Raw genomic sequence first — 22213 nt, 5'->3', positions numbered from 1 at the left:
AGGCAGTAGCTAGGGAGCAACAGGGTCTCTAGTGGGGGAATGTCTCAGCCAATCCTATTCCCTAATCTCATCTTGGATGCAGACGGAGTTGCATCTCAGACCCAGTCAGGAACGGTGGTCAGACCCAAACCTAATCCCCAACGTCTGCTGGGAGATGGGCCAATCTGAACGCACCAGAGAGGCCAAGAGGTTGATGGTCCCGGAGGGTCTGTGCCCCCCAGGCCCTGCACACTAGGCATGCTTCCCAGCCCAGGCTGCCACTCAGCAAACTCACTGAGCACCATCTTCCTGAGCACATGCCGAGTGCCAGGCTTCACGCTGGAGCAGTGGGGCAGGGACAAGTGGCCCGTCCTCAAATGACTATTGCACCATGTGACTTCTGGTGAGGATGCTCCGTGGGAGACCTCCTGGAAGCCACTCTGACTTACTGCCCACACCCCAGCTCGGGGAGGGTGGCCCTCCTCGGAGCTCATGTCCAGGCACATCTACTGTCATAACAGAATTTATCACACTGGATGGCCATGTTTCTCCAAGGGGCATCTGTGGATGACAACAAATTCACTAAGAGTTTCTTCAAAACACATTCCTGGGCCTCACCCAGACCTATTCAACCAGGCTCTCTGGCGAGGCCTGGAATCTGCTTTTTAACAAGGTCTGAAGCCGACTTTATACACCAGCAATTTGGAGAAGCACCCTGGGATGTGATTCTCCACTTTTCTGTCTGGCTGTCTCTGACATCTCCCTGGAAGTTCTGCAAGCCTGGGAACCACAGCTTGTGTACCCGTGACTTCTCCAGGGCTTGCACATAGTAGGCTTTCAATAAAGGGGAAAAAATGCAAGAGAGAAAATGGGACCTAGGTGTGTCCTAAGTGAGGACACACTTTGGACAAGTGAAGGTAAAGAAATGGCATTGCAGGTGGAGGGGATATCGTAAGCAAAGCCCACTATAGGAAGGGGCAGCTTTGGAGAACAGCTGGCTTGGGAACATGGATTCCACAGATTCCTGACCCCAGAAAAGTGACCCTGGATTGTCATGTGGACCAACTGTCCAGGCCTCTGGCTCTGATGCCACTGACTGGCCACTTGGCCTCCTGCTAGCAAGCTGCCACCAGCCCAGATTGATCTCCGTATCCATCACCGTCTCAGCAACTCCAACCCAGTCCAGATAATCAAGCAGAAGCCCCTGAGGGGCCCTCCACCACAGGGCTCTGGGTCTCCCAGTGCCTGAACCAATTCCTGTAGTGTCAGAATATGCACAGGCTCTGGAGTCACACCTACCTGGGTCTGAATCCTGCTGCCATATCTTACTAGCCAGACAATTTTTGGTACCTACTTTGAGCCTTTATATATAACGGGAATAAAAATACCAACCCCAGAGGATGCTGAAATCTGGAATTGTTAACTAAGAGAATGCATGTACAGTGCTTGCCACATGGTGGTGCCATCACTCCACCTTATTCCCACCTGGCGGTTGCAGTCATCTCTCCCAGACTTGGGGCCCTGAATCCTAGCTCACCTCACTTTGCCTGCCCCAGCTCAGGTCTCCCAACTGGGCTTCTCTCCAGGGCTCCTTTCTGCAGGCTCCTCTGGGCCTGAGACCCCATGGAGAACCTCAGCCCTGTAGGTTGTGGCCCACAAGTTTACCCACTTGCTTGGACAACTTTGGGTCATGCAGCCCAGAACTAGAACTTCTAAAAGGTCAGTGACTCCTCTTTTAATACCTGACCGGGAACAATAAGATTACTAATTACAATTCCTGAGAAGGGAACAGAGAGAAAAAGTACCACCCATGCATCTCTAATGTTCAACAAACAGTAACTGAACACCTTATGGTGAGAGATGCTAAACTAGGCAGACTGATACAGAGATGAATCAGGAATAAAATAAGAGATAGAGAAAGACAGACACATAGAGAAACCAAAGGTGGGGGTTGGAGGGAGAGATCATATGCTTAAAAGGATTGGGGAACTTGACTGGTACACAACCCAGCCTGTCCATTCCTCTCTTATTTGGCCTTTCTGAATCATCTCCCCCTGCTGAGAACTCTCTCTATCTAGGCCTCTCTCCTTCCTGGGCCTCCACAATACCCACTTTTGGGCTCACCTCCTCCTAGCTAACTGCTTCTTTTTTTTTTTTTTTTTTTTTTTTTTTTTTTTTGCGGTACGTGGGCCTCTCACTGCATGGCCTCTCCCGTTGCGGAACACAGGCTCCGGATTCACAGGCTCAGTGGCCATGCCTCACGGGCTCAGCCGCTCCGTGGCATGCAGGATCTTCCCGGACCGGGGCACGAACCCGTGTCCCCTGCATCGGCAGGCGGACTCTCAACCACTGCGCCACCAGGGAAGCTCCGCTGTTTCTTAGCCACAGGTTTTGCCATCAGCCCACTTTGTACCACCTCAGTCAATAGCACCCAAACCCAAGTGGCCTCAATGACTCACTATGATGACCCCCTAGCCCTCCAGCCCTGACCTCCTTTCCCAAGATCCACATCTACATTTCCAGCCTGCTACTGGGTCTCTTGATGTTCAGTTCTAAAACGAATTTTCTGGGACATTTCATAGGCATCTCAAGCCCAGTTCACTTTCGGCTGAACTGCTCATCTTCCCTGCCTTCCCTCCTCGCTCCCTCTCAGACCCAGGTGAGAAGTCACCTCCTCTGTGAACATGCACCTTCCTCCCCCAGACAGAGGGTCTCTGTTCTCCCAGCTGCCACACCACTCTGGTGTGCCCACAACTAGAGCACTTATCGTGCTGGATCATCCTCCCCAGCTTACCTGCCCATCCCTGCACTAGATCTGAGCTGCTCAGAGCAGCTCCTGTACTAAATCTTCTCTGGTCTCTAGTACCCAGCTGAGGCCTGACACACAGTGGTTAACTTGTGAAGTGTGGGCTGAATGATGAGGAAACAGAGGCACAGGGTGGGGAAGAGACTGCCCAGGCCACGAAGCAAGGCTACGCCAGGGCCGGGACTCCCATCCTGGTCTCCCCGCTCCTGGCCCTGTGGCCCCTCTGTTGGGGCCTTTGGTGGGGCAACGTAGGTGAGAAGCTGGTGAGAGGGCCAGGTCAGTGAGGGCCGCTCAGCTCAGCTCCAGGGAGGGCCTGGGAGCAGCCCAGCCTGAGCCAGCTTCCTCCAAACCTGATCCCATTTCTGGAAAGTCTCCATCCCCAAACGCCCACTTCCCATCCTCAGTCATAAACTTGATGATGCCAAGAGAACAATCTAATCAAAGCACTTTCACATCCCTAAAGAAGTTGCTGCTGGAAGCACTTAGAGGTAATTAGCTTTTACCTAGCGTGGAATGGGCCTGGGCAGAGGACAAGCTTTCCTCATGGGAGGGTGCTCACGTGTTGGTGAGGATGGTCTGGCCTGGTCACTACCTGGGCCGTAGGATTGATGCAACAGGAATTTGCTACAGAGGGAATGGGTGGGCTCGGAGAGTCTTACTGGGCAGTGGGAGAAGGAGTGTGGAAACCACGCAGTTGAGGAATCTAAGTGTACTGTAAACATCACGTCCAATTTATGAGCAATGTCCTCCTACTGGTTTTTGGAAAAGCATCAGTGGTGGCTTTAATGTGAATATCAAAGGGACACTGGCTAGTATACAAAGGCCCATCATATATCAGTGGTGCTGGTCTGCTCCTTCCTAATTCCTTTTTGCATGTTTACTTTTTAGGGAAAGGCAGAGGAGTTGATTGTTGTAACAGATAAACAAATTCATGCAAATGCAGTGATAACTCAGCCTCAGTGGGGGAGCATGAGCTAAAGACCCCCCACATTTCCTCCTTCACTTTTCTGTCCACTTGGACACCAAAAGCCTGCAGAAAAAGAAAATAGAAGGCAAGTGGGAACCACAAAGCAGTTGCAATCCTGCTCATGGATGGATCTGTCTGCCCAGAGTACAGCCAAAGGGAAAATTCAGGCACAGTCAGAGAGTGGAACAGGGTCATGCCCAGGGAAGCAAAGACAAGTGTGGGCCAAGGGACAGGGCAAAACATTCGGTGGAATAAAAGAACCTACGAGCCAGAAACAGGATCTGATGAGGGCAAGGTTCAGGACAAATTCTGTGAACAATGTAAGGGGTTAAAGGCTCACTTTATACAATGACGTATTTGTTCTAAGGAGTGGTGGTAGAGCTGGGAGCCCAGCAGAAAGCCACAGAAAGTGAAACGGGCCTTCAGGAGGATAACACTATCTTCCTCCCAAATGAACGCATCCAGACCCCACTCAACTTCTTTTGCTTTTTCAAACAAGAACCTTTGATTAAAAGCCAAATGTCCAAATAGACAAAAACAAATATGAATCTGTAATAGGGAATGGAACAATGGATGGAAAGGATTATATAACCAGCTTGGCCGCAAAGTCAGTGAGGTGAGTTATTGAGGTGGAAAGAAATCAAGAATTAAATCACTTAAGAATATAAATGGAAAATAGTTTCCCTGTCAAGCAAGTGATTCTCCTTAAAGCAGATTGTCGAAAAGATGCTCTGGAGGCATTGGGTAGTGGAAGGAGTGGAGTTTGTGAGAAGGTATCAAAAGGTCGCTGTGAAAAAGTTCATCTCCCTTTGGGTGAGGGTCACCAGGCATCTGCTGATGTGAAAGTACCAAGTTTTCAGCAAAGCGCTACTGGCACAGCTGGGGATCTGAACTGTGCCAATGGGCTTCTAGACCAGTGGTTATTTGCCTGGTTCTCAGATGATTAGAATCATATGGGGAAGTTTGAAAATACTAATGCCTGGGCTTCACCACCAGAAATTCTGATGTAATTGGTCTTGGGTGGAGTCTTGGCATCAGTATTTTTAAAGACTCCTCAAGTGACTCTAATGGAGATCCTGGGTTAAGCACCTCTCTTCTAGAGGTAGCTGTGGTACAGTGGAAGTTGCACAAGCCTAGGAGTAAGAAAAACCTGGGTTCATAACTTAACTGTGCTACTTGCTGACTTGGTGAAACGAGCAAGTTACTCATCTTCTCTAAGCCTCAGTATTCTAATCCTTAAAATGATAATATCCACTTAATGTAACAGTGAATAAAATATCAAAAGCATTCCCCCTGAAATCAGTAACAAGACAGAGGTAGCCATTATGGCCGCTCCTACTTAACATTTTACAGTGGCCCTAGCCAATGCAACAAGACAACAGAAAGAAATAAAAAGGTATAATGATTGCAAAAGAGAAAGTGAAACTGTCATAATTTATAGATCACATGATTGTGTACATGTGTACATAATCCAAACCTGTATAAAATCCAAAAGAATCTACACACCATTAAAATTAATAAGTGGGGCTTCCTTGGTGGCGCAGTGGTTGAGAGTCCACCTGCCGATGCAGGGGACACGGGTTCGTGCCCCGGTTTGGGAAGATCCCACATGCCGCGGAGCAGCTGCGCCCATGAGCCATGGCCGCTGAGCCTGCGCGTCCGGAGCCTGTGCTCCGCAACGGGAGAGGCCACAACAGTGAGAGGCCCGCGAACCACACACACAAAAAAATTAATAAGTGAATTTAGCAAGATAATTAGACACAATATTCAAAATTGTATTTTCTATGTATTAAAAACAATTAGAAAATTAAAAATTTTAAATAACACTTACATTAGCATAAAAACATACCTAGAAATAAGTCTTAAAAAAGACATGCAAGATGTCGACACTAAAAACTTAAAACATCGCTGAAATTAAATACAGTCTATATAACTAGACAGGTACGCTGCATTTATTGACTGGAATACCCTGTACTGTTTAAGAAGTCAATTATCCCAAAATTTATTTACAAATTTAAAGAAATGCCAATCAAAATCTTAAATTATATATAGAAATGTAAAGAACTTAGAATTACCAGGATAATCTTAAACAAGAACAAAATTGGAGGATCTATACAACCAAATATTAAAATTTATTATAGACTGCAGGGACTCAGCCAGTGCCATGTTGGTACAAGGATGGGAAGAAAGATTAACTGAACAGAAAAATAGGCCAGAAACAGACTCATACCTGTGTCATCACTTTACCTACAACAAAGGCACCACTTTAATTCAGTGGTGAAAAGATGGTCTTTCTGATAAATGGTGCTGGCTCAATGGGATATCATATGGAAAAACACTGAATCTTGAACACCAAAAAAATTTAATTTGAAATAGACCATTGACCTAAATGTGAAAAGTAAAATAATAAAGCTCCTAGAAGAAAATATAGGAGACTCTCTTCATGATTTGGGGGAACACAAACCTTTCTTAAATGGAGACAAGAAGCACTAACTACAAAAGAAAAGATCAATAAATTGGACTTTATCAAAGTTAATTTCTATCCATCAGAAGACACCATTAAGAGAATGAAAAAGCAAACCACGGAATGAGAATATGTACTCTCAATACATGTATCTGACAAAGGGTTTGTATGTAGAATATGTATTTTTGAAGCTTATAGATTGATAAGAAAAACAACTCATTTTTTTTTTAATGGGCAAAAGTGTCAAACAGACATTTCACAGAAGATAACCGAATGGTCAATAAGGACATAGAAAAATTGCTCAAAATTATTACTTGTCAGGGAGATGAAAATTAAAACCATCATGAGAGATCACTGTATGTCCAAGCAGGCCACAAGCAGGGCACTGCATGTCCAGCTATCACAAGGCTTCAAACTAATTATCTGTACTTTCTTTTTTTTTGGCCGTGCTGGGCACGGTACATGGGATCCCCTGCACCCCTGCAGTGGAAGCACAGAGTCTTAAACACTGGACTGCCAGGGAAGACCCAAATTAATTATTTGTACTTTTATTTATTTACTTATTTATTTTGCGATACATGGGCCTCTCACTGCTGTGGCCTCTCCCGTTGCGGAGCACAGGCTCCGGACGCGCAGGCTCAGTGGCCATGGCTCACGGGCCCAGCCGCTCCGCGGCATGCGGGATCTTCCCAGACCGGGGCACGAACCCGTGTCCCCTGCGTTGGCAAGCGGACTCTCAACCACTGCGCCACCAGGGAAGCCCATATTTGTACTTTTAAAGTAGCCCAAGGGAGAATGAAACACTTATTTGGAAACTGTGTGTTCATTATCTGTGTGGGTCTTTTCATTGCCCTTCTTTCTCTTGTCCTATAAGTCTCTTCCTCTTTCTCATCATTCTTTGCTCTCCTCATCTCTGTCTCTGTGTGTGTGACCAAAGGACCCACCACCTGCCGTCAAGGGATGGCACCTGCTGCCTCTGTGCTCTGAGGGCTGGCCTGCTCTGTGCTGTTGGTGCCAGGCTGTTCCCAGGAAATGGGCCCTCCCTCATTAAATTCTGCCCCGAAACCTGCACATTCTATCTTCCCTCAATCTCCTCACTGTCTCCCCTCCCTGCTATAGCAACTTCCTTTCCCCTGCTGGCCTCCGAGCTGGCACTGGCCCTACTCCAGAAGCCAAGGGGAAGCCAGTGCTGATGGTGCAGGCCCCACCTCTGCACCCCATCCAGTGCCCTGAGCAGCCCTGGCTTCCTTCCCTGCGGCACAGCGTCCCTTCTCCCCAACACAAGAGGCGTGGCCGGGATGCAGCTGTTGCTCTTTTCCACCAGGTGGCGCTGTTGCACAGCGCATGGGGACCCGAGGCCCGGCTGAGCTGAGCCTTCGCCCGCTGCTGCATTTAGGACTGAGGCTGCCCTCTCCAAACTCAGGTTTGGAGGGCAGCACAGTCCCGGAGCCAGCAGGGCCTTCCTTCAGTCTGGACGATACTGGCCCCTAATCTCTAAGTGAATCTCACAGGGAGAGGAGGGGGGAGGGGGGCAGAGTGCCTAATTCTGTTCTCTCCTCTTCACATCCTGGCCTCCCTCAATTCCCCCCACCCATACCCTCAAGGCAGATGGAAGGCGTTGGGAGACTTGGCAGGTGGGGAAGGGAATGAGCCACACCCCCTCTAGAAAGCCCCTTTGCAGGTCTGAGGAAGGTGACAGTGTCAGTCCCCACTTCTGTCTGCCTGTCCACAGTCACAGCACAGACAGCTGACCTGGCACTCTCGGGTTCTCTGCACAGTCCGCCATCCAGGGCAGTTGAAGGCCCACACCTGGGGGCATGAGACCTGGCTGAAGCTGATAAGGGTAGGTGGGTTGAGCCCCAAAGAAGGGTGAGGAGACATCTGGATCTCATTCCGAGGCATTTTCTCTCTCCCTCTCTCTAGGAGCTACTACAAGGTAAAGAAGGCGCTTCAAGTCAAATTAAGCAGAGTTCTTGCCTGGCATCCATAGGTCCTCTCTCCCCACCCAGCCTCACTTACTTATTTAGAACTGACTCCATGAAGATAAAGTAGCTGCCTCGCTCTGGAGTCTGCACACGATGGTCCTTTTCGGCTAATGGGGTGGGGGGCATAGCAAACTGAACCTAGAAGCAAAAATGGGGTTCTCAGCCCCAGGCTCTGCCTCTGCCAGTGTCTCTATGCCTTCCAGCCTCAACTTCCCCTTCTGTAAAATGGGCATGACCATCTCTCCCTGCCTTCCTTGGAAAATGATCGTTTGAACCAAATGAGCAAAAGGATGAGAAAAACCGGTTTACTTTTTTTGCAGATTTGACTTATTTCTGACCATCTGCAGCCCTACAAGGAGCAAGCAGTGGAGAGAAAGTCCTGTAAAGCAGCAGCTAGAGAGACAGAGCCTCCCCACCATCCCCCAGAACCCGCTCCCTCCCGCCCGGGGTCTCTGGGTCCAGGCCTCCCTGTCTGCAGCCTGGCCCTTCAGATGTCAGGGCATCTCAGTCCCAAGAAGCTGCCCCAGGAAACGGGGATGAGGTGAGAGAGCTGCCTGGAGACACGCAGCAATTTCTCCATCCCTCGCCACTGACACTTCTCTTCTCAGACTTGAAGTTGAGCCCTCCTCCCCTCCCCGCTGCTCATCATTAATTTCTCCATCGATTTTCATTAAACTCTCCTCTTGGCTCCAACACAGGATGAACTCCTTATTTGAAAAAATGAAATAAGAGGGAGGGGGTGAGGATAAAAAGAATCTCTTTTGAAAACAAGATTGTCTCTGGTCTCAAGTCTGGAAGAGGCAATTACTAGAACCGTCTTGGAGGTTGTCTGAGGCTGTCTGAGCATTGGGTTTGGAATGCCCCCCACCCCTTACGGCCCTAGATTCTAGGTTCCTGCCCAGCCCCTCCCTGGACCCCAGTCCCCAGTCCAGCTCTAGTCCCCAGCCCCCACCCCCCATCCTGGTCCCTGGCTCTGTCCAACCTTGACTGCTGCACCAACAGTGCCCTGATGGTCCCGTTACCCACTCAGAACAACCTGGAACTCTGCCAGGGCCATGGCAAAATCCCAGGACTCAGGCTTTCTGGGAGCATTGCAGGATTTTCCCCAGACCAACCCGAAAAGGCGAAGACAAACAGGCCAGGAAAGAGGGAAGGGAAACAGACACAGGCGATTTCTTCCTCCAAGCAGGCCCCACCCTCATTGCTGCATCACATCATCATGGCAGCCCCACGGAGGAGGTGTCGTCCCGTTTTATAAAGAGGAAACCGAGGTTCAGAGAGGACTCACTTTCTAGCCCCCTCTCAGCCTCCCCCAAAACCAGCAGTTCTCACCCTTGGTAATGCCAGTCCACCTTCACAGCTCTACTCCGCCCCAAGGCTGCCCTGACCAGTCCAGGTGGGCTAGGTCACCTGGCCACCAGACAGAGTTGGGTCCTTCTGCTCTCTCTGGGCTGTGTGGCTCTGAAACCCTCACTCCCTCTTTGGCCCTGATTTTCTTCATCCCATCTTCTCCAAAGTGGGTCTCAGAGAACACTGCCTGCCATTCTGGGCTCCCCCAACTCATTGAGCACGGAGTTCCTAAAAGACTTAGAGCCCCACTGGCCTACCAGCCAGCTGTGGAGTCCCTCTGCCGAGGCCACTTTCCCCTGGCCTGCCTGGGAGCTCCACCTTGGTCCTCGGGGCCCAGCTCCACTGCTTCCTTGCTGCTGCCTTCACCAGCACCCCAGGCACAGGAGGTACCACCAGCCTGTGGCTTCTGATAGCCATGGGGCTACCACTTGGCCAGCCCATGTGGGAGACAGGGAACACAGCTGCCTGTCTCTCCGCCCAGAGCCCAGCGCAGGGGCTGGGGAATGAGGGGTGACTGTCTGCTGAGGACACAGGGTAGACTTCCTGAAACTCGCTGCCCTGGCAGGAGCACGATGGTGAGAGGCTGTGGGCAGGATGAAAGAAAGCGTGGAGACTTGAAAGACCCTTCAGGCGCCTCTGCAGAGGCCTTTGCTATGTCTTGACATCTCGCTGCTCCAAACCTGCTCGGGGAATATCCATGTCTGCCCTCTTCCCGGACCAATACCCAGAGCCTGGTTCCCTGGGAGCCATTGCCCTGCAGTCCCCACCTCAGAAGGGCCAGCTCTTCCCAGGGTTGCAGAGTATAAAGAACATGGGCTTTAGAAACCAGCCAGACGTGGGTTTGAATCCAAACTTCACATTCATGAGCTGAGGGAACACAATCTCTGAGTCTCAGTTTCCTCACCTGTAAAATGGAAAGGTTGTAGGGACTCGTGCTCCAGCCCCACTGACTTCTCCACACTGTGCCCTGGGCAGCATCTTTGGCCACGCTATCCCCTCCTGCTGGCATGCCAGAGCTCTCTTCTCCACCAGACCATCATCTTCTTCAGGCCACTCGTATTCAAAACCCTGGCAACTGGCATCACACCCGCCAAAATCAGAATAGCTACCATTTATTCAGCCCCTAGTGGGCGCCAGGCACCAGGTTACTGCAATCTATTTATCTCTGACAGCCCTGGGAGGTAGATTTCATCATGCGCATTTGATTGATGAAGAAACCACACCTCTGAGAAGTTAAGTAACTTGCCCAGGGAAACGTGTCCAAGTTCGTAGGTGGGAAAGCCTGGATTCCCATCCAGAAGAGCCTGACTCTCAAAGGCCACAGTTTTCCCGGAGCTGGGCTGCTTCACAACAAATGTGTGATGATGGAATGAATTAGTAGCATGATGAGATGGGGAGGGACTGAGTGAGCAGACAAGGAAACGAGTGAGTTGAAAGTAAGTGAATGGCTGGATGACAGAGAAAGAAGAAACAGGTGACTGGGTGAATCTACGGCCACTCGAATGCTCCAAGCCCAACAGAGCTCGGGCATCACGCAGCAGGGCCAAGGATGGATGGGCTGTCTGGTGACCTGACTAGACTCATACCCCGCAGGGGTCTGTGGGTGATTTAATGAACCACTTTAAGGTTGGAGGGAAGCGGTGGTGGGTAGCCGCATGACAGAAATGGACTTTAACCAAATCCAGCACATTTCTTGCTGCCAATTAATTACGGGAGCCTCAGGGAGGAGGCTAGGCCAGTAAATCAGGGGGAGACTGGGACTTTGACATTATCTAAAGAGGGCATGAACTGTGCCGGGGGAGTGGGCAGCAGGCGAAAGCCCCAGGGCACCTGCTTCCCACCTCGCCTCTGCCTTGCCTGTCGTGCTGCGGCTTCTGTAAATCAGCCTGTCCCCGGATTTCTTCACCTTCCGTCCTAAACGTGGACAACGGCTGACCTCACCAGAGCATCTGAGGCCAGCGCTCAGCAGCTGGATCACAGAGCCCATGTGGGCAGGACCTGGGGGAGGGACAGGTGATCCAGGCCCTCCTGGGTGTCTCTAGAACATCTCACAGCTTTGGAAGCAACATGATGTGGAGGAAAAGAGCATGGACCTTAGCCTCACGTATTGGAGTTGAGTCCTGGGTTGGCATAATGGTTCACAGCCCAGGCTGACTCTGGCTCAGCACAGCTGGGCTTAAATGATTGCTAGGCCGTCTATTAGCTGTGTGCGCTTGAGCAAGTTGCTTCACTTCTCTGAGTCTCCCTTCCTTCTACAAACCACATGGATGATAACAGCACCAATGGATTAACGATTAAGTGACACCATGAAAGATGGGGTTTAACAAAGTGCTTGTCCAAAGCAAGTATTCGATAAATGTTATTATCCTTTAAGTCATTGTCATGATGTCCTTATTACCTGATAGAATAGGGGTCGATAAACATTTTCTGTAGAGGACAAGATAGTAAATGTTTTTGACTTTGTGGGCCTCATGGTCTCTTGCAATTATCTAATTATGCTGTTGTAGAGAAAAAGCAGACATAGAGAACACCTAAACAAAGGAGCCTGGCAGTGATCCATTAAAACTTTATGGATCAAAACTTTGAATTTCACATAATTTTCATGTGACACAAAATGTTCTTCTGATATTTTTACAGCTATTTAAAAATGAAAAAAAATTTCTTAACTCATGGGCTGTACGTGCCAAAAACAAGACAGCAGGATGACTTCGGCCCACAGGCTGTAACTTGCCACCCCCTGAGCTAAAACGTAAGCTCTAAGAGGACCAGGGGTTTTGTCTGTTACGTCACTTCACATCTCTGGGCCTCGGTTTCTTCGTCTGTATAGTGGGGATGCTTGTACACTCAAGGCAGATATCAAATGGAATCAGGCTGCCTGTGAAGACACTTGGCAAGCTCTGTGACTGCAGAGCTGTAGTAGCTGTTTCCGACCACACGGGGGCTCCTTTCTGACAAAACTCCCTCCTGCTCACTGCCGGGCACAGGGTTATTTCAGAAGTATCTGTGTATGGAAAGTAATCTGACCTGGAGGAGGGGAAAGCCCAGAGACGGTGACCTTCTCCTGTGCGAGTTGGGGGTGGGAGAATTAGGACTTTGGCCAGAAACAGCAAGGTGGTCCGGGTTTAGCGGCAGGGATTTTTTTTGGCAGTCTGAGAGTATCCATTAAACCAGTGAGTCAGTGAGGTCGACTGGGATTAGACAAGCAGACGGGGTCCAAATCCTGGCTCCAAAACTTACTCTGTGATTTTAGGTGAGTCACTTACACTGGCTGAGACTCAATTCCTCGTCTTCAAGGTGAAGATATGAATCGTGCTCACCTCACGAGGTTCTGGTGGGTTAATGAAGGGAATGCGTGTAAGGGGCTAGCTCAGCACGGGGCGCTTAGTAAGCCCTCAGGCGCTGAGTGTCCCCCCGTCCTCTTGCTCGGTGGGTAGGGGCTGGCTCCCAGGCCGGTGGCCTATCTGGCCTGGGAAAGACGCATTGGCGCCCTCTGGCCTTGGAGCCCCGCGGGAGAAATTGCCTCCACAGCCTTCCCAGCTGCACAGGTTTTCACTCTGAGCAAAAAAAGTCCTGCTGTCTTTCTTCCCTGGATTGAGGTTTTCCTGCTGCTCTGCAAACTCTCTAAAGCCAAGAAATGTACTGCTTTTGGAGAACTGGTGATTCTAGTCCCTTCTGCCTTTTCCTCCCCTTCTTCTTGCCAACCAGCATGAAAGAAGATGAGAAACGAACGCATACGGCCATTTCCCACTGTCTAAGGAAGAAGATTTTATGGGAGAAGAGAGGATTATTCAGCACATGAAGCTGGAAATGCTCGATGCATTTATTCATGGAGTCTGTCTGTCTCGCCACTGCCTCTCTCCTCCCTTTTACCACCTAGGCAAGCACACACATACAAAGGCTTCTGACCCCATGGGAAGGGGGCACTCTGTCCAGAAGGCTGGCACTAGCTCCTTCACCACTTTGCTGTGTGACCTCAGACAAATTACTTCCCCATTCTGAGCCATAGCCTTCTCATCTGTAAACTGAGCAGATTTCCCATGCACCCTCCATCCTCAGCTAAAAGCACCTCAGAGCCTGTGATCCTGGGACTCTGTCCCATAACCTGAGCAGATTTAGAAAGAGGCAGGATAGAATGTAAGATGACCATCTGTCTAGGAGTCCGGACCAAAGTAAAGAAACTGAGGGTAGGGTGGAGGTTTTCTGGGCAGCCAGGACCAGACTGTGGGAAATGGATGCAGAGCAAGGGGAGAAGTTTGCTGTCCGATCCCCATTTAGACCAGTCACGAGAACAGACTCAAGGTACCTACCCCTCACCCTGCAGGCACCACAATTGTCACCAGGCCTTTCTATCTCTCTTCCATAAAAAAAATTCAGCATCTTTCCTTGAAATGTGGTTGAGAAATCCCCAAGTGTCAGCACTAGCCTCCCAACCCTCCTGCTAACATCCCTGAGGACCCAGCTGCAGGCTCAGACCCACTCAGGCAGAAGTGTTGAAGCAGCCTCAGCCCTACAACCTGGGGTAATTGGGAGGTGGTAGCTGGAATCGGTCACGTTGCCCTAGGTTGGCCTGGAGCTAGGCACCTGGGACTGTCAAGTCACCACCTTTCCTCCAATCCTGGCCACCCCCAGTGGTGTTGACCCATCATGTGCTTGGACTCCAGTTTCCCTTTCCCTTACCCAAGCCCTCTTTGGGTGGAGCCCACCTGCTTGCCCAGGCACCCATGCCCACCCTGCTCATGCCTATCCTGTCCCTGGAGGAGCTGGATCCTCTTCCTTCTGCTGGGGTCCTGCCACGAGAGAAGGACCAACCGCCCTTAACCTCAACACCCCTCCCCACCTGAATTTCCTGTCTCCTGCTGTGTTCCCCCCCACCTCCCACCCTGCCCCGCCACCCAGGCTCTGTTGGCCACTCCACCCGGGAAGTGCTGAGTGTCTCTCTGGACCCTGCCTTTCCCGCTGAGCTCCTCAGTCTCGGCCCCCTTCATGTCTTCATCAACCACAGTCAAGAGCCCAGCAGCCCCACATGAATGATGCCTGGGAACAGGAGGGACTCAGGGGACTTGCTCTTGCCAGACGTCCACCAGGAGGTCGCTCTCCCCATTCACCCACCCGCTTAGGGACCTCAGGCCCCGCCCAGCCAGCCAGCTGCACCCTTACCTTCTCCAGCTGGTGGACACCCTCCTCCACGCAGCAGATGGAGGCCAGCGTGCGGAGCGCCTGGGGGTACAAGCACCGGAAACTGTCCTGCCGGCAGACCTTGAAGAGCGCCACGACCCCACCCTCCTGCCAAGAAAAAGAAAATGTCACATGAACTCACCGTGTGACCTCTCCAGGGGCTGACTCAAGAATTACTGATACCCCTCACTCAGCAGGTGTGTTTTGGGGTCTGTAGGGAGGCAGAATAGCCACCCCAAAATATGCTGCTTTAGTGTAAAGATTATTTTGAGCTGAAGGCAATTAAGAAGAAGCAGATACAAAACAAGATCTCTGTCCTCTCCCTATTTGACTAAAAGCAGGACATAAATTTAAAAAGATTATACCCCCTCCCCTCTCTACTAGGAAGAACAAGAGTTAATCGCTGGAGACAATATTAGACCCTTATCGGCCTGGATTTGGTACCAGAGGAATCCACATAGCAGACTTCAGTCTTTATCTACTATTAGTTTCCCATCTATGTGTCTTGCCACAATTTGCCACCCCTAGAGAGTCAAGGTTCTCTTCCTTTGTCTTACCACTTCTCTAAAAATGTACTGTTCCTTTGCTAAGATGCTACGTTAAGCCCAAGTTCTAAACAACCCTTTGAGTTACTCATCTCTGACCGTTCCCATGCATAAGTACAGTGCAAGTGCTAATAAACCTGTTTTTTATTTTTCTTTTGTTAATCTGGCTTTTGTCAGCCCAATTTACAGGCCCCAGCCAGAGAACCCAGGAAGGTAGTAGTAAAAGAGAATGTTTCCTCCCCTCTGGTTTCTGTACACACACACACACACACACACACACACACACACACTCCCAAGCTCCCACATGTGTTACAGTGAAATGCCACCTTCAGAAATAATGTCACTCTTGGTAATCTAAACTGGAGGCGAGGGGCCAGGGCAGGCACACGTGCTGGGGCCAGGCTCAACCCCAGGTAACACCGCTCCCAGACTCCTGGCAACACCCCTCAGCAGCCGCCATGGGATAAGCCTAGAGTTGTCAGAAACAGGTTCTAGAAACAAGTCTGAGGCAGATGGAGGGAACTGAAAGCTAGATGCCTCGTGCTGGTTCTCACTATGCCGGTGACCACCTGTTACTTCTCAGATGCTCCCACCACCATGGCAGGCACAGAATTATATTATTATTTTATAGTATTATAATTATAGTATTATTTACCTCAATACTATAATTTATTTCCATTTGGGGGGGTGGGAAAAACTGAAGTCCAGATGGGTGAAATAATCACCCCAAATCCACACTGGTCTTCTTTTCACTCCTTCACTCCAATTTGTAAAAGGAAAAAAGAAAAAAACCTTTAGGATTGATCAGCCGAGCTCTTGAACGTGAACCTGTACTTTTCCTTTTTGAGACCTTGTGGTGACCTCTCAGGAGAAGTCTGAGAGGATTTCTGAGAAGAGTCTGGGAGTGAGGCGCTCATCCTAACTGGACATATTTATTCTGTAGAAAAATCACTGAAGCCACCTTGGCTCCCGGAACAAAGTGAGAGAGACCAACAGATCACAAAGGCGACTCACCACACGCCCAGCAAACTGGTGGCAACCCCACCGTGGACATCCACGTCCAAAGCAGGGGAAGCTGGCTATCCCACATCTGGCTTTGCCCTGTTTCCTCCCTCTCCCCTTCCCTGAGGGCTGGAGGGGTGCCTAGGAGTGGCAGCAGGAAAGAATGCATGAGCAAGTGGTCTGAACTTGGTCCTGAGGGGCACTTGCCTTTAACCGCGCCACTCCTGGCTCTATCTATGCCCACTGCCCTCGGTTCCCCAAACTGAGAAAGATGTTACAGGAAGAAGGAGGTGGGTTCAGCAAAATTACCATCCCCAGTCAGATTTTTCAGAACTCTCTCAACAAAAAATGTACTATGCACGAAACAGGCACTGTTCTGTGTCCCCAGGGACGCAGCAGTGAATGACTGAAAGGATCATGTGTGAGTAACCAGAAGAAGCAGCAATGATCACTACGGCCCAGCACAGCCTCACTGAAATGTCACCCCAGATCTCCCCTTCCCCGCACCCCACAATGATAAGCCCCGGGCCCTTTGCAGTCTAAGGGTTTGGCTGCTCACCACTGCAGGGACCAAGATGAAAGTATCCAATTCTGGGGGAGTTCAGAATTTCTGACATTTTATTATATTCCTCCTTCCTTTTAGGGTAGCTTATTTGGTGGGAAAGGACTGGTAAATTTGTTCAAGCAGCACAAAAATATTAATGGTTTATTATATGCCAGACCCTCTGCCGGGCACTGCCTCAGTCCCTGCCCATGCTGAGCTCCTTGTCTGGCAGAAAACGTTAAAAGCAGGAAGAAATCTGGGTAGCTGTGCATTGAAATGGGGAGGGGTTGCAGGGTTAAAAGAGCACAGAGTAGGAACTCCTGACATAATCTGAAGGGGGACGGTTATAGAAGGGTCAAAGGGTCACTTAAAATGATGTGATTTTAAATGCACATCATTATTCTGATAAAAAAATATGCTCTGGTATGGGGACAAGACACTTACCCCTCTGAATTCTTGCTCCACAGTCTTTTATCCCTGCCTGCCTACTTTCCCACGGTTCCTGGGACATCTGATAAGGGTTGCACATAAAGACCTTACCCAGAGAGTCACTGACATAAGATCAAATTACTCTTTAAAGTAAGAAGAAAGAACAGGAGTCCTAAAGTCTCCCTGGCCAGCCTTGTTGGCTATTAATGACCTCCCACCAGATGTAAATATATATATATGTTTATATGTTTATATATGTATGCATGTTTATATGTGTGTGTATTTAATCATATATAGTACAAATCTTATTTATATATGTACAATGATAGATAGATAGATATTTATGTCTGGAGCAGACAATGAAGAAATGACGCAAAAGAATGGGAGGCAGAGAGCCAGGATCAGTGTGGCAGCCTTCCTTTGGCTCAGGAGACGCCAAGTCTAGCATAACTATATTTAAGCCTCTGCATCCATTTGCACTGCATTCTCATTACATCCTTTCCCAAGCCTGTGAAAAATGGTCTTCTTAGCATTTTTAGCTACTAGGAGAAGAAGGGGGAATCCTGAACCCAGACTGAGGGGATTCTGGTTCAACTCCTGGCTCTGCTGCTGGCAACCTTTGGTTAACAATGGGGTCGTGACAGCTACATGACTCAGCTGTTGAAGGAGCAGTGAGTCAATGTTGTGAAAGGGCCGAGCACCCAGTGAGGGTGGACCTGGACAGCCAGGTTGGGATCAGGTCACAGAAGGCATCCTGGTTAGAAGGGTGTCTCATACCCTCATGAAAGGTGTCCCAAGGGCTGGAATATGTGGGAGGGAGAGGAGATAGAAAGTGAGATGGAATGTGAAGCCCCCATCGAGGACCGAAAAGAAGCACTCAGCTTAGAGTGGGGTCAGGAGCTGCCTGAGCTTGTGGAATCGCACTGTTGGCTGGAGCTTGTTTAATTTTATAGAAAGCTCTGGGCTCAGAGCCCAGCTGTATAATGGTATGCATTATTCAGACAGGCTCAGGGTAAGCTGTCATAAAGCTGGAGGAGGCCACTTGAGGGGTGTGTAGGCTAGTGGTGGGAGGAGGATAATAGAGGAGCTGGACTGGCGAGGAGGGGGTAATTTCAACAACGCACAGGGGAGTTTTCAGTGCTCTGCACTCAGGAAGGAATGGGATTATTTGCCACCACTGTCATAGGGAGGACTGGGTTTATTTCTTGGCCATCAGAGGAACCCAAGGGGATGAGAGGATAGACCTCAGACAGGTTGCCCAAATCATCTCATGGGGGTAGCTCAGATGGATGAAGGACCCAAGGACAGACCACACCGGGCTCCAAGGAGGTGAATGAGGAAGGCCACTGGGGGAAGTTGCCCCACATCTGTCACCATATTGGGCATATTTCCTGAACATCGGAGGTGAGGATGCTGTGCAGGACATACCAGGAACTCCCAGCCCCTTTGTCACTGTCAGGACTGGAAACCCAAACATCGATTTTGCTGGAGGACCTAGTCTCTCCATCTTCCAGGCTGGGAAGATGGGAGTCATCGTGGAATCATCTCTCTGCATCAACCCTCCGTCTACTCTCCCCCAAGGACTGGAGACAGAAGAAGGTTGATATTAAAATTCTGGAGTCAGCAGATCTAGTTAAAATCCCATCTGCATTTAATGTGCATGAACTTCTCTCTGAGCCTCTGTTCCCTATTCTTAAAAATGGGAATTATAATTATAACACGTCATTAGATTATCGGGAGGATCAGGTGAGATGATGAAGGGAAAGCTTAGTGCAGTGTTTGACATATAGAAAGGATGCAGTAGATAATAAAGGTTGTGGAGAGGGGAAGAGGGCAAGGGAGGATGGGGATGAGGAGAAGGCAGACAGGAGGAAGAGGAGGGAGCCGGGCTGCTGAGAGGCAGTTCAGGACAGCAAACAAGAGCATAGCCTTTGCTGTCAAACAGCCAGGTTCAAATTCACCTTGGCCACTTACTAGTGGAGATTTTTTTTTTTTTTTTTTTTTGCGGTACACAGGCCTCTCACTGTTGTGGCCTCTCCCGTTGCGGAGCACAGGCCCCGGACACGCAGGCTCAGCGGCCATGGCTCACGGACCCAGCCGCTCCGCGGCATGTGACATCTTCCCGGACCAGGGCACGAACCCGTGTCCCCTGCATCGGCAGGCGGACTCTCAACCACTGCATCACCAGGGAAGCCCACTAGTGGAGATTTTTAAAGCTCCCTAGTGATGCTAATATGCCTACAGGGTTGAGAACTTTTGAGTCACACTTTGGCCCAAGAAGCTGAAGAGCCAAGGATCGAACCAGAAGTCACCACTGTGGGCTTTAGGATCATGAACTCTGAATTAAAGAGACTTGGGTTCTAATTCTGACTCCACTCTTTATCATTTGTGTGACCTTGAGTCAGCCTCTCAAACCACTTCCTCAACTATAGATGGGAAAAACATGATATCTACTTGTTTGGATGGTTTTATGATTGAGAAGAAATACCGTTTGCAAGGCATTAAGCACAGTGGAGAGCACCCTTAAACGTTAGCTATTGCTGTTGCATACAATTTACTTCTCCCTTGACCAGAGTTGACAAGCATTTACCCTCCTGTTCCAGATTTCCTTAAAGGCTTAGATCAGTGATTCTGAGAGTGGCCATGCCTCAGAATCCCCTGTAGAGCTTATTAAAATGTGGATTCCCAGGTCTTACCCCAGGACCTCGGTAAATCTTGGAGGGCGACAAACCATTTATGTTGTGTTTTCCAAAAACTCCCTGAGGGATTGTGATGCAGGGTTAGGCCTGGGAACCACAGAGCTGGAGCATCTTCTTGTGACTGACATCTTAAGTCTATTGAAGGATATAACTTTGATTCCAGTTAGATCATTATTCTATCCCCAATGGTAATGTCATTTCTCAAGTTTAAAAAAAAAAAAAAAAAGAGGCAAAAATAAAACAGAAGGCCTTAGCAAGCCCCCTAGGGAGCTACCAATTGCCTATATTTGTTCTAAGTGTTTGGATCCAACACTTAGAACGAGTGCAGGGGCAAATTGACCATGAAGTTAATGAATTACAACTCCCATGTAATTAATGAAAACCACCGCCCTCAATTTTGTCTTTCCTTCATGTCGTAGTGCAGTGACAGCAGCCATTTTTAAGATCCAGCCAAGAACCTAAGTTGGAAGGTATGTTTGGTTTGGGTTTGGTGGGATATGTGAAGATGAGGGAGGAGGGTTGATATTTATAACAGACACCTCGTGAAGAAAGATGATAGAGGCTCCAGGGGCACCATCTTCTTGTCTCAAGTGGGAAATGAAATCAGAGGGGTTAGCCACTATTAAAGATGGAGACACCGAGGCCCAGAGAGGGGAGGTAACTCTTCCAAGGTTACATAACAAGCAAACGCTAGAGCCAGGACAGGCTTCCTAAGCCAGCTGTCCCCACCAAACTAGCTTCGTCACACTCTCCCCAGGCCCATCACCTTGGCCCCCATCCATGAAGCTCACCTTCGCTATGATACGGCACAAGGGAGCCCCCTCTTGGGTCAGGCTGAACAGGTTCCCTGTGGTGGATTCTGTGGTGTAGATATTGTCCGAGGCATCGATTTTTCTCACCAGTGCCTAAGAAAAGAGAGCAAAGTCTGATGGTTACTCACTCATCTACCTTCTGCTCACCTTCCTTAATGGAATACCCAAGAGTGCCCTGAAATCTGTAATCCTGCCCCATCTCCACTACCCCATGATGGGGGTGATGAGGTTCTAACTTAGGGAAAGACATGAGTCAGGATGAAGTCTGAGCTACATTTCAGAAATATGGGATAATTTCATACCCCTGGGGCATGGACAACCAACGCGCCCCACTCCAGTCGATCAGAAAATCAACTCCTATCACTGACGGGCTCAGCAAGCACCCTTTTGCTATTCTACTGGCTCCTGATGAGAACAGAAACCATCCGTGAAACAAACAAACCACCGAGTTGAAAACCAATGAGCTGCTACAGATATGACCAAAGAATTTGCTCATTTTGGATGGCCGTTAGCTAATGGCAAAGTCCAGCTGGGTGATGGGTTCAGGAGATGAGTCAAGAGAAACATTCTACTCTGTAGTATCTTCCTGCTCAGAGGACATTTGCCTTAGGTGGACAGCCAGGCCAACACAGCAACCTGGAATCCTGTCAAAGACTGGGTAGCTCAGTGAGGAATGCCACTAATTACAGCTGAAGGATCTCAGGCTGGTGGTAAGAGGGCCAGGAATGACCAAGCACAGCACCCTGGGAGGCTCAGGAAGAAGAGCAAATGGAAAATTCATCAACAAATGGGATATGAAGATTATTCCTAGAAGAGTTTAGCTTATTTCTGGGAAAAAGCTTTTCACGGAACTTGAAACCACTTCATAATCAGCCATTTGTTTTGAAGGTTGTGATTCATCAATTATAGATGACTCCTACCTGCTAATTAATGTTCATTGCTTGAGTTTCTCCTGGGAGGTTGTGGAGATGGAGACTGGGGAGACTTGCCTTTGGGGGCCTCGTGCGAGAAAGTAGGACCTCTGGGAAGCCACTTGTGCAATTTCAGTTGCCGTGTTTATTTTAAAATATGAAAATGGAGGGCTTCCCTGGTGGCGCAGTGGTTGAGAGTCCACCTGCCGATGCAGGGGACACGGGCTCGTGCCCCGGTCCGGGAAGATCCCACGTGCCGCGGAGCGGCTGGTCCCGTGAGCCATGGCCGCTGAGCCTGCGCGTCCGGAGCCTGTGCTCCGCAACGGGAGAGGCCACAGCAGTGAGAGGCCCGCGTACCGCAAAAAAAAAAAAAACAAAAAAACAAAAAAAATATGAAAATGGATTTGTTTCAAATTCATACTGGTGTTATGGAAAAGACACAAGGAAGCTAGGAGATCTCAGTTCCAGTGCCAGCCTGCCTTTTTTAACACACTATATTGATGAGCAAGTATGTATATGGTTAAAAGTATGGACTCCAGAGCTAA

The 22213-nt window shown here is 49.4% G+C and overlaps 1 protein-coding gene across 2 annotated transcripts in view; it reads right to left on the bottom strand.

Annotated features, from left to right (window-relative positions):
* The window catches only part of INSC (INSC spindle orientation adaptor protein), a 126784-nt gene that overhangs the window by 28575 nt on the left and 75996 nt on the right, over positions 1-22213 (bottom strand). Inside the window, exons 6-7 of one of the 2 annotated variants that reach the window (XM_029208597.1) lie at positions 20737-20850; positions 14709-14834 (exon numbers count right to left, since the gene is read on the bottom strand). In XM_029208597.1, the coding sequence (XP_029064430.1) occupies positions 14709-14834; positions 20737-20850 (240 nt within the window). The remainder of the gene's footprint in view (positions 1-14708; positions 14835-20736; positions 20851-22213) is intronic. The other variant, XM_029208598.1, reaches the window with a different exon arrangement.

Source organism: Monodon monoceros, unplaced genomic scaffold, assembly GCF_005190385.1.
Source record: "Monodon monoceros isolate NGI ecotype Baffin Bay Population unplaced genomic scaffold, NGI_Narwhal_1 Super_Scaffold_7, whole genome shotgun sequence".
In the NCBI taxonomy this organism is placed as follows: domain Eukaryota; kingdom Metazoa; phylum Chordata; class Mammalia; order Artiodactyla; family Monodontidae; genus Monodon; species Monodon monoceros.
The sequence above is the reverse complement of the archived record's forward strand: the minus strand, read 5'-3'. Positions and strand labels throughout refer to the sequence as shown.